The 11,705-nt window shown below is 57.4% G+C and overlaps 1 protein-coding gene across 1 annotated transcript in view; it reads right to left on the bottom strand.

The window, feature by feature from the left end:
* Sorbs3 (sorbin and SH3 domain containing 3) overlaps window positions 1-11,705 on the bottom strand; it is a 23,446-nt gene that overhangs the window by 9,762 nt on the left and 1,979 nt on the right. The window contains exons 2-11 of the mRNA XM_033765558.1: window positions 9,032-9,188; window positions 8,706-8,823; window positions 7,410-7,603; window positions 6,551-6,614; window positions 3,712-3,750; window positions 3,039-3,129; window positions 1,581-1,671; window positions 1,315-1,401; window positions 1,162-1,215; window positions 170-276 (exon numbers count right to left, since the gene is read on the bottom strand). Coding sequence (XP_033621449.1) covers window positions 170-276; window positions 1,162-1,215; window positions 1,315-1,401; window positions 1,581-1,671; window positions 3,039-3,129; window positions 3,712-3,750; window positions 6,551-6,614; window positions 7,410-7,603; window positions 8,706-8,823; window positions 9,032-9,188 — 1,002 coding nt within the window. The remainder of the gene's footprint in view (window positions 1-169; window positions 277-1,161; window positions 1,216-1,314; window positions 1,402-1,580; window positions 1,672-3,038; window positions 3,130-3,711; window positions 3,751-6,550; window positions 6,615-7,409; window positions 7,604-8,705; window positions 8,824-9,031; window positions 9,189-11,705) is intronic.

Genomic DNA, 11,705 nt, shown 5'->3' with positions numbered 1-11,705 from the left:
TGTCAGGCCGAGGTGGACTGGTCTGCGAGGGCTCCTAGGGGTCACTTGGAAAGTGGACGCCCTGTGTTTTGGAGGTGACAGCGGACGGAGCGAAATCCACCCAAGGTCCCTGCAGCCTCCCTGCCCTCCACCCAGCCTGGCTGCGCGGCCAGGGGCTCCCTAGGAGGACCCAGGGACAGAGGCCCGTACCTTGGGGGACGGCAGGCGGGTCTCAATGGCCCGCAGGTCCTTGTCCAGCTCGGCGCTCAGGTTGGCCAGCTCTCTCTCCAGCAAGACCTGGGCAGCGAGAGGCATGCACTGTGTGTGTGCGCGTGTGTGTGTGTGTGTGTGTGTGTGTGTGTGTGTGCCCATGCTGGGAGCAAGGGCAGCTGGAAGCTCCTGTCTCCCCACCCTGCACTCCAGGGAGCTGGTGGTGTCTTACCACTTCCTGCCTGTGCCTTCCTACCAGTTTTTCGTGTTACCCCTCTGACCAGGCCTGTGGAGCCCAGTTTCCTCACCGTCTCCTCCACAGCCTTCCACCACCTGGCTTCCCGGTGCCCATCGGGTCTCCCCCCACACTGCCCGCCCTAAGGGGCTGAGCATTACACACGCCCTCAGGCGCGAACGCACACATGCACACGCATGCACACCCCTGAGGAGCCGATTCCCCTATCTCCTCTCTCTCTTTCCCCCTGGTATTGGTGACAGAACCTAGGGGGGCACTCAGCCACTGAGCTACATCCCTAGCTCTTTTTAACTCTGTATTTTAAGACAGGGTCTCACCAAGTTGCCTAGGTTGGACTTGAACTTTTGCTGTCCCTGCCTCAGTCACCCTCAGGGCTGAGATTGCAGGCGAGCACCACCCTGCCCAGCTGCCCTTTGGTCTCTCTGGACCTCAGCTGCATGACATCATGAGAAAACTTCCTGACAGCTCTGGTCCACACTGACCCCGCCCCTCCCTGCTTCTGCTACGCGGGGCACTCCTTTACTCGGTATGTGTTCCTGATACTGTATATCCTATGTGGGCTTGTACATTATACTCCAGGCATTGTCTGGGTCCTGGCACAGAGGTGAACTTTATGGGACTGGAGACAGCCTCTGGCCAGTGCCCATGTTCCCTGGGGCCCCCACACAACCCCGGAATCTCCCTTGTTCACCCCCACCTGAGTCTGTAGCACTCACCTCAATGGGCTGGGAAGGCTTCTCCACAGGATCATCCACCAGTGGCTTCTTAGGCTGAAGGTGAGAAGCGGGTGTAAGGGGGTGGGCCCACCTCCCAGATGCTTCAGCTGAGGGGTGCGTCCACTCGCAGAGCTCCAGGCCGATGACACTCACCTTCTGCCCAGTCTCTAGTTCCTGCAGAAACTGGTTCCAGGACTCTTCTGTCCAGACATTGTCCACTTTCTCCCGGCGTCTGGGCACCTGCAGGGATGTGGGTGACCATCAGTTTGAGTAGCACGGCACTGGCTCACAAAGCGGGCTTTCAGGCCCTGCCTCTCCCCTGTCTCCCAGTGTCCTCTTAAGGATCCAAGCAGAAAGGGTACTTCCTGTGCCAGAGAGCAGGCAGCTGGGGCCAGGTCGGAAGCATGCTGCAGGGTTACCTGATTAGGGGGCCGGGATCCCAAGAATGCTGCCCCAGGAGTATAGTTGAAGGTACTTCTAGGTAGCTCTTGAGAGTGATCCCTGCTTCTCCTGCAGAAAGGGAAGGACATCCCTTCAGTTTTCTTTTAGAGGACCTAAGGAATAAGGAAGCTCACAGCCATGGGAAAAGGAGCCATCCCTTCAGCTGGGCCTACGCTGCCTCTGCCTGCCCTGGCCCCCTCCTGCAGAAGCAGTGTGAGATAGTTGCGTGTATTCAACCTCCACCACCTAGCGGCAGTGTGACCTTTCAGCAACCTAGACGGTACCTCAGGCTCAACACCTGCAAAACGAAGGGGACTTGAGCCAGGTGCCCAGGAGCCCTGACACAAACCTTCTTCATGGGGGGCCAGGCCCTCTCCTGCCAGCCGTGGGTAAAGCCAGCTGCCAAGGCTGGGTGGTCTCACCCCATGCCCTCTCCTATTGCAACGAATCCCTGGCACAGCCCTGCCTAGATCCTGGGCCAGTTATTCTGCTCCCTGGGCCTTGGCTCCATGGGGTGCTGCATTCAGTGGCCTCACCGAGGCACTGCTGACCTGTCCACCTCAGCTCCCCCCAGGTCTCCCTTTCCTGGCTGCCTTTAACTTCCCAGTCTGTATTTAGTTTGAAAGTTTCTACCAAGTGGAACCACTGTATCCAGTTTATCATATAATGGAATGTCTGCCCCAAGGGTCAGGCCCTGTTGGCTGTAATTATGACTTCACTCTGATTTTAGTAATAATAAAAGCGGTCAGAAGAATGGAATGTGTCATTGCTAATCCTAGGAGGCTGTGGTCCTTACTGAACCTGTGTATCGCTAGTGTTTGTGCAAACCCGCTGTGTGCCAGGCGTGATGTAGGGTGTATACATGATCTCAGTCTATCCTCACTGTCACCCATCGGTCCCGATTATGAGAGGGACACTGAGGCTCAGAACATATAAGTAGCCCAACACCACACCGCCAAAGGCCGTGCAATGGTTTGAACCCCAACTCTGGGTCCAGTCTGGAGATGATAATGATCATCAGGAGACATGGGCTGGTTACAGCCGTGCTACTGAGCACTCTTGGATTTCGCCTTGAGAGCGAAGCTCCCAGTTGTCTTCCTTCGCCTCTTCACTGCAAGAACCAAGCTCATCCACACTGTTTTTTCTCTCTCTCTGGTATCAAAGCAGACCACAGGTCCAAGCTGCCCTCCACAGGGCCCTGACACTCCCCACTCCCTAAAGTGACCCATGGATCTTTGGGGGGAGGATGGGTTCCTCCTGACGACTACAAAAGCAAGACAGATGTTCCTGATTAGGAATGGCCACCTTTCCCTTTTCCCTGGCAGCCAGAAAATGGGTCAGTGGAGCCAGAACCCTTTGTGGGCTGTGGCCACAAGGGGGCGCAGGTCCCGCGAGGATCACAGGCCCGCGTCCTGCAGCCCCTGCCCACAGCTCACCCTCTGGAAGCCTCAGTCATTGCAGACCTGGGGGCAACTCTTTGCTGGGGTCCTGGATGCCTGGGGTCTGCAGAGGAGGCGCAGGAGATCACTGTGGGTAGAAGAAGACAGGTGGGGTAGGGGAGGTGCCCGTTTATATTTCCTGTGTAGTACCACCTCCACCCTGGCTCCTGGGTAGTCAGTTCCCAGGGACAAGGATTGCACTCCCTGCCACCACCCAATGCAGGCTTTGTGCCAAGAGCTTTATGCTCTACAAAATTTTTAAAACAGTTCTTGTGTAGGTGGTGTCCCCATTGCACAGATGAGGAAAGACAGGCCCAAGGAAATCTGGCCAGGGTACGGCAAGGGACCTGGGGTTTGTTTGTTTGTTTGTTTGAGACACAGTCTCACTATGTAGTTCAGGCTGGCCGTGAACTCACTATGTAGCCCAGGCTGGCCTCAAACTTGCAGCAATCTTCCTGCCTCAGCCTTCCGAGTGCTGGGATTCCAGACGTGCTCCACCATGCCTAGCTGAGACTGGGAGTCTTAATTACCACCCGCCAGAGCAGTTGAACTCCCAGAAAGCTACCACCACCTTTCAGGTCAAAGCACACTACCTGTCCCTGAAGCCACTGAGGCTGCTCATCTCAGCCCCACACCAGGCTGGGTGATGAGTGAGCCAGCACTCCCTCACCTCTAGGTGGGTCCTGGAAGGTCCAGTCCAGCTGCAGATCTGGGGAGCAGAGAGGACCAGGTCACAGGTGGAGCAGAAAGTGAGCCGGGAGCCCTGGGAGACTGCTCAGCCGCTCCCAGCCTCCCTCCCACCCCACCCCAGGGGGCTGAGGGCTGAGTCACAGCCTTAAGAATGTCCAGAGGGAGGGAAGGACTCAGGAGGCAGCTCTTGGGACAGATTGAAATGCCTCTGGCAGACTCTGGGCCCTGGCAGCCAACCGGGCAGGCCTTCTCCAAGGTCCCATACACACCCTCTGGGCCTGCAGACCTGCCTGCCACGCGGGGAGGCTGGACTCGCCTTGGGCTCTTCCCCTGCTCTGCACGTGCCCTCTTCTGAATGTCCTCCTTCTCCCTGTGTCTAGACCCACGCCTCTTGGGGCTCAGGAACCTCTGGGGGGCCTTATGGGAAAAGCTACTGACCAGCCAGCCATTGCCCCCCAGCACGTCACAGCCCACCCCCACAGAAGCCCACTGTCCCTGGCTCCTGGGGTTTCCTGCTTCTGCTTCTCCCAGCAGACTGACCACTCCAACTCACGGCATCCCCCATACACACACACACACACACACATAGGTGTTCCACCTGCTCAACTCCAAACAACCCAACTGCCGCAGCTCACCACTTCCTCCTTTTGGGACCCCTTCCCCACCTGGCAGCAAGAAGAAGACTCAGTTTTCCTCTACCTCCCCGGCTGTACCTTCTCCATCCTTCTGGCTGTGGCCTGCCTGGCTCTGGAACTTCTGAACATCAATCTACGTGGGGGATCAGCCTCTTGATCTCCCTAGGTGACCCTGACTGGTCCTAGGTGACCTCCAGCGCTGGAGTCTGAACCCAAGGCCTCACACACGCTAGGCTCCACCACTGAGCTCCCTGTGTAATGTTTTTCTCTGGAGGTGGGGGTCTCACTAATTTGCCCAGACTGGCCTTGAAATTGATTCTCCTGCCTCAGCCTCCTGAGTAGCTGTGGTTACAGGCGTGTACCCTCCCCCTAGGTTAAGGCTTTTCAAATCAATCAACCCCTCTGTATTCACAAATTTCGCATCTATAGATTGAACCAAACCACAGATTGAAAACTTTCAGGAAAAATAAATCACATCTGTAATGAACAGGCACAAGCTTTTTGCTTTGTCATTATTCCTTAAACACTGAGTACTGCCACTGTTTACATAGCACTTACTTTGCAATGGGTCTAATAAGCAACACAGAGATGATTTAAAGTATACAGAAGGATGTATGTAGGTTTTATGTGAATACAGTGCCATTCTGCAATTTGTCTGTTGTACAGGGAACTTGGGCACACAGGGTATCAGTGTCTGAGGGGCCCTGGATGCTGTCCTTCTTGGATCCTGAGGGGTGATGACTACCATTTATTCCTGGGATTCACAGCCTTAGCTGCACATTAGAATTACACGGGGAACTTTCAATTCGAATCTCCTTTGAATGAGTCCCAGATATTTCCATCTGCAGCTCAGGCCTTGGCTCTGAACTGCAGTCTTGGATATTCAACTGCCTGCTGGACCTCTCCACTCGCATGTGGCCCAGATCTGAAACTGAATGCCCCGCCCAAGCGCTCCTCCTGCAGTCCCCTCTGTCTCTGCAGGTGGCAACCCTGTCCTTCAACTTGCTCAGGTTTACGGTTATCCTTGACACTTCTCTCGCATGCCACACCCACATGCGACCCATCAGCAAATTCCAGTCACTGTCTCTGGAACATATCCAGAACCCCACCCTGCCCCACCAGGTCTGCAGCTGGTGCCCTGGCCCAGCTCACTGTGGCCTTGAGCTTGGACTAAAGCAGAGCTTTTCTCCCAGTGCTGCCAAGCTGGGAAACGGGCCCCTGCTTCTACCATCTCCTATGTACCTGCAGCCTGCAACAGCCTCTCCAGCCGCCACTGGAGCGAAGCGTGTCACCCTTCCGCTCAGAACTTCCCAGTGGTTGCAGCGCTTTTGCAGAGTAAAAGCCAAATCCTTACCATGGGCTCCACGGCCATGGTGATCTGACCCTCTGAGCTCTGACTCCATCTCTCACTCCTGCTCCTCCTCTCCATGCCTGTGCTTCAGCCCCCTGCCAGCCCATGCTTTTCCTCTGGTCTTTGGAATGCTTCTCACCTGCTCTGCCGGTACCCTCCTTCGTCCCCAGAGCTCTCTGCTGTGTGGCCACCTGTCAGAGCTGTGGCCGAGGCCACAGCTTACTCCCTGCCCTTTCTTTTTCTCCCTGGCCCAGGCACCATGCCTGCTGCCACACGGAAGGGTTGCCCATCTATGGTGTGTCTCCCTTTTGTCTTAGAACAGTGCTCAGCACACGGTAAGCGCTCAGCTGATATACAAGGAGTGACAAATGGATGAGTGACCTTGTGACCACCTCACACATGTGCAGGCCACAGGGTTGGATGCATTTTGAGTTGTGGAAGAAAGCAATGCTTCAGGTCTAGGATGAATGCACTAAAGGTGCAATCTCAGCCTGGCAGGAAAAGAACAGAATTTCAGGGAAGGATTGCTTCCCTGCACCCTCAGGGGACATTGAGGGCAGCAGCTGGTCACTATCTGCCCCAGAATGCTCTGGAGGCCACTGCTGAGGACAGAGAGGAGACAGGGAGACTCCTTTCTTTGGCCTGTTTAGGGAAGGCTCACCTCACAGCCCGAGGTGTGTGCAGACGGCCGTGTGTGTGTGTGAGTGTGAGAGTGTGAGTGTGAGTGTGTGTGTGTGTGAGCAATCCCCTAAACTAATAGGTCCCCTTTGCTGTCCCTCCCTCCCTCATCTGCAGTGCCAGAGTCCACCCCAGGCCCTGGCACGGTGTCTAACCTGGCATTTTCCGGTGAATCTGCTGAAACATTCTCCGATACCAGTCTCTGGGGCTGTCGACGCTCTGCGATCAGAAAACGCAGTCAGGCTTTCCTGCTCACCCACCCTCCCGTGATGGAGCTGCACCAAAGCTTTCCTTCGTGAGTCCCTCCTCTGGCCTCCCTTGAAGCCTTGTGGGTGGGCTGGGGAGCACCTCTCGTGGTGCCTATGACAGTAAACAGGCACTAAGCACACAGTGTGTCACGTGAGTTAGATATCTGAAGGGCTCCACCAATGTGCACTGCAGTGACCCCTTCATTGTGCGTTCGGGGTGACTAACATTTTTCCTCTGCTTTTCTACGATTTCTAATATTCTACAAAGGACATGTTTCTTCGTAATGAAGCGGGAGGCCGCCTGCCCTGAACCTGGGAAGGGCCTGGCAGGAAGGTCTGTCACCAGTGCCAGCTGCTGACTCGAGACAGGAAGGTGGTGGATGGACAGGGGCTGGCAATGCTGGGGGACCTGGGACCCTTCCACGCCTCCTCACCCAGGCCTCCTTCCCTCATTCTGCCATTCAGTCATCCAGTAACTACTTTGGGAGCCCCTGACTGTGCCGGGCCCTGCACAACTAAGAGTAGGGTCTCTGCCAGACTCAGTTCTTACAGTGGTGCCTTGTTCCACTCTGACCGTCGTGGGAATTCTGGACCCGCGGTTCAGACACACAAGGGTGCCCCTAATTTTATGAGGTCCATGACCTCCAGAAACTCATCACGGTTGAACCCTTGCTTAGTCTGGAATGGTCAGGGGACAGACTTTATTGCCCCATTTGTAGGTTCCCAGGCCCCACCTGTCTGTGACCCCCACCAACCCTGGACTCACAGATCGGGGGGCGATGGGCATGCCGCTGTCATCCACAGGCCCGATCCCCTCGTACTTGACCCAGCGCTTGTCACGATGTCTGCTGTCCTTGGTCCATGTGGCTGCCCAGTTCTGGACATGCTGGGAGGTGGGGGTCTCCGGGCTCACAGAGGGCCGGCTCCCAGGGCCTGGCCAGGTCTGGTACCATGCAGGGTCTGTGGGGTGTGTGCAGGACAGCATTAGCTGAGGGCAGGGGTCCCCACCTGACTTTGTTTGTCCCTTAGTTCCTCAGATCATTGATCCCTGTGGGTCCAAAGTTTCAACACCCCCTTGTTTGTTTGAGTAGATGACGCAAACTCTACCAAGCTCCTCATGCCCAGCAATGCCACGGGCTTCTTTGTTTCTCAAAGTGAATTAAAACAGATTTTGTTTTGAGAAAATTGTGCTGCCTCCACCCCATCCTGCTTTCCCGGAACTGTCCTAACATCTGCAGAATGAGGAGTAGAAACCAACATTTACGGAGAGTACTGGGGTCATCCTTCTGAGTAGCTAGTGTTGCCATAAAAGGGCTTTGGGGACAGAAGGACATGGGCTTCACTGTCCATCCAGCCTTGGCTGCTGACCAGCTCCAAGACTCAGCAGTCACTGGGAAGATGTCGATGACTGCACCTTTACTTCTCCAGGACGAAGAGAGATAAAATGACCTTAGGTTTGTAAAATGTCTTTACAGGGTCCACAGTGGTAGGTGCTCTCGATTACCTGTCACGTGTCTGAAGTCCTTCACACAGGGCCTGCCTCATGGGAATACTCAGTAAACAACACCCCTTCCTCAGGGTTCAGCTGCACCCAGAAGTTCCCAGGAGCTCGGGAGCCAGGCTGTTGGGCCACCTCCCAACCTCCAGAGGAGCTGGGCCTTGAGGGGACTCAGTCCCACCCCTTCCTGCCCGCATTCCTTCCATGCGCATCATTCCCAGTCTAGTCCAAGCGATTTCTGGGCTGCTCGCGGTCCCCTTGACATCTGGGGCTCAGTGCCAGCCAGCACAGTCCCTTCCCCTGGCACTGGGGTTCATCCGTTCCTCTCGCTGAGTCAGCATTCTTTTTTCTTTTGCTACTGAGGACCCAACTCGGGACCTTGCACTTACAAGGCCGGTGGTAGAACCACTGAGCCAAATCCGCGGCCCATGAATCAGTGTTCTTGCACAGGGAGGGACCAAGGGACCTTACTCAGCTCCCTGCTACATTTCTCTGAGACACAATGGTGCCAGAGAGCAGGTCCCCTATGGAATCCCTGGAGTCCCTGTGCCTGAGTGGACCCACCTGGATGTCGGGGAGCATCTCTTGTCGTGGGGGTGTAGCCATTGCACACAGTCCTGGGCGCAGGGTCATGAAACTGGAAATTAAGGGTGTTGGAGCCACCATTCTGGATCACAGGCACCTGTGGGGAGGGCCAGGAGCAGCAGCTCAGGGCCCAGAGGGTCCCGCAGAAGAGGGGGAGGGATGGCTACGAGGGTCCGAGGGCCTCTTGGCCTTTCTGTGGGAGCTCTCTTCAGACCCCCTTCCCTCCCCGCTAGCCCTTCAATCCTGCTGCCCCCACCCACTGCGGGCCCACAGTGCACCCTCTTCCTCCTCCCCGCCTCACTCACCCGTGTCCCCCTGGAGGATGACCCTATGTGGGCCCGGAGGTGGCCCGGGATGAAGTCATCCAGGCTGAGCCCAGCAGGGAGATTGCAGGGTGGACCTTGCATGCTTGGGTCAGGGTTGGAGGATGCCGGGTGTGCCAGCTGCTCCTGTGCACGTCCTCTGTGGGCAAAGAGAAGAAGAAGCCTTGCTGGGCTGCAGGGCCCGTGCCCTCTTGGCTCTCGACCTTGGGGTCGGGGAGGAAGGCCCCGCTGCAGCAGGGGTTTGAGGCCAGCTGGGTGGGAGCTCAAGGACCCAGGAAACAGGCCACTCCGGGTGCCCGCCTTCAGGCTGCCCGTGCAGGCTCCCAGAGGCACAATGAGCTGCTTGTTAGGCTCAGGGCAGGAGCTCCGGGTGGGTGTGGGGGAGGGGAGACGTGGGCCGGGAGGAGGGGAGGGAAGGCCGGCCAGGAGCAGGCCTGCGGGCCCACTGGCCAGGCCAGGCCCGTGGAGCTGCCCCTGCTGCAGCACAGGCAGCAGCCCCAGCGTGAAGGCACTGGGAACTGGGACAGCGGGCAGAGGGGCCTGGGCAGCAGGGCTGTGTTTCAGTTCCCTTGCCTCCCCCAGGCCCTGGTAGCAGCTGCTTGCCCGCGGGCACAAGGAGTTCCACAGGCCTGCGCAGCAGCAAGGCTACCGGCCCACGGCCCTCGCGAGCAGCCAGCAGCGCCCTAATTCCTAACAGGGCCCAGGAGAGTATGGGTGGCATTTCTAGGCAGTGGGAACCACTCCAGAGCACAGAGGAAGTGCGAACTTCATTCTGGCCTCCTTCACAGGCTAGAGACTCAGCTCAGGGAGTCAGCAGGGACGGGGTGTAGAGAGAAGCATCAGTGGGGGCAAAGGCGGTGCTGTACACGGCACATGTGCACACTTGAACTCATGCATGCACACGTCCTTCATCACCTCCAGGCTACTTTTGTGTGATTGTTTGTTTGAGACAAGGTCTTGCTATGTAGTTCAGGCTGGCCTTGAACTCGCTATGTAGCGCAATTGTCCTCTTAACTTGAAGCGATCCTCCTGTCTCAGCCTCCCAGGTGCTAGGATTACATGTGTGTGCCACCACGCCCAGCTATCACCCAGCCTGTTTAGAATGGCAGGTCTTCCCTGGCAGCACCAAGCCTGACTTGCCAGCACGTTCCTCTACCCCAAAAAAGGTCAGCAAAAGGGGTTCCAGACACCCAGAAAATGGAGGCCTGCAAGAGGAATCTGGAGGTGGGTTCCAGGGGACAAAGAGGAGGAGGGCCTGCATCGGGGGCTCTTGTACCCAGACAGCTGCAGTGCCGAGTGCCACCGCCTCACCTCTGCCTTGGATTGGGCCAGAAGTGGAGCCAACCTCCAACACCTATAGACTGGATCAGATCAGACTTGTCCAGGCCTGTGGGGGCTACCGGTGAGGACAACAGATGCTGGGGCGCCCTATCACGCATGGTAAAATAAGCACACATAAAATTGTGAGCAAGACTCCTAGGGTGCTGGGGGGAGCGTGTGAGCAGCCTGTGGGAGGGGAGAGCGGTGTATACGAACAGCAGGTGCAGGCAGTGAGGTCCTGTGAGCAGCACAGGGAAGTGGAGATGAAGGTCCAGAAGGGGCCATGAGTCCTCCAGTTCCTGCTCAGGCCTTAGGGGACTGGCAGGGGGACAGGGAAGGCTGGGAGCGGTACCCTGTCTCTGGTCTGCCTTTGTGGGCATCCCGTGGACATCTGAGCAATCTACTGGGGACACGGCTTTTCCATGCCAAGCCCTGAGGGGGAGCAGAGTGAAGCAGGAGGAGGGGCAGCTCAGCAGCTGGATCTAATTAGGATTCTTACCAAAAGCAAAACACGCGGACACACCCCATTTCCCGCGGCAGGGCCTCCCCTCCTGGGGAAAAGTGAGGCAGGGCAGCTGGAAGATCAGCGGGTGTGGGGCACTCTAGCTCCCAGCAGCCACCCTCCCTGCCCTGCTGACTGCTCCAGGCCAAGTTGCGGGCCGCAGCATCAGCAGTCCTGCCATCAGCTGACCCAGCCTTCCGCCCGAGTGCCTGGTCCCACCCTCCGAGCTCTGTGAGCAGCGCCCTCTTGGAGGATGGGCAGGACAAGGAAGTCCCCACCACCGCCACCTTTTCAGGGGCCGCTGACCCCTTAATCCCCAAGGTGCTATTCCCTGGCTCTGCTCATGCGAACACGCAGGGGTCAGGTGGGAAGGGGTTCTAGTTTATCTCTGGGCAGAGCTGCCGAGAGACATTAGCAGGTCTCTCGGAGAAGATGGAAGTGTCCCCGGGAACCGTTCCCTCGCTAGGGGAAGACAGGGGGTGTCAGAACTCCTCCCAGAACTCCGGCAGCCCCCTTCGCCCAGGCGGCCAGCTCCGAAAGCTAGCAAAGTCCGAGCAGCTCTGCAGAGTAGCTGCGGAGTAGCTCCCACCTCGGAGCACCGGCCCTGACCTTGGGACTCGGCCTTTTGCTTTCCCAGGTATTTTTCAGCTACCAGGAGATAGGGACGGGGACAGCGACAGGTGTCCTCCAGGCTCGCCTTCTCTGGATGGAGCGTGGAGGAACTTCTCACAGCTCCTGTAGGAGTCTGGGACAGGGACTCCCTCGGGCCGATCCCTCCCCGGGCGGCCGCACCTCCCTCCACGCCCCTCGCCGTCGCGCACCTACCTTCCGCAG

This window comes from Fukomys damarensis, unplaced genomic scaffold (assembly GCF_012274545.1).
Source record: "Fukomys damarensis isolate Sample0158 unplaced genomic scaffold, DMR_v1.0_HiC HiC_scaffold_18, whole genome shotgun sequence".
NCBI classification, from domain to species: domain Eukaryota; kingdom Metazoa; phylum Chordata; class Mammalia; order Rodentia; family Bathyergidae; genus Fukomys; species Fukomys damarensis.
This window is presented reverse-complemented; position numbering and strand designations above follow the sequence as displayed.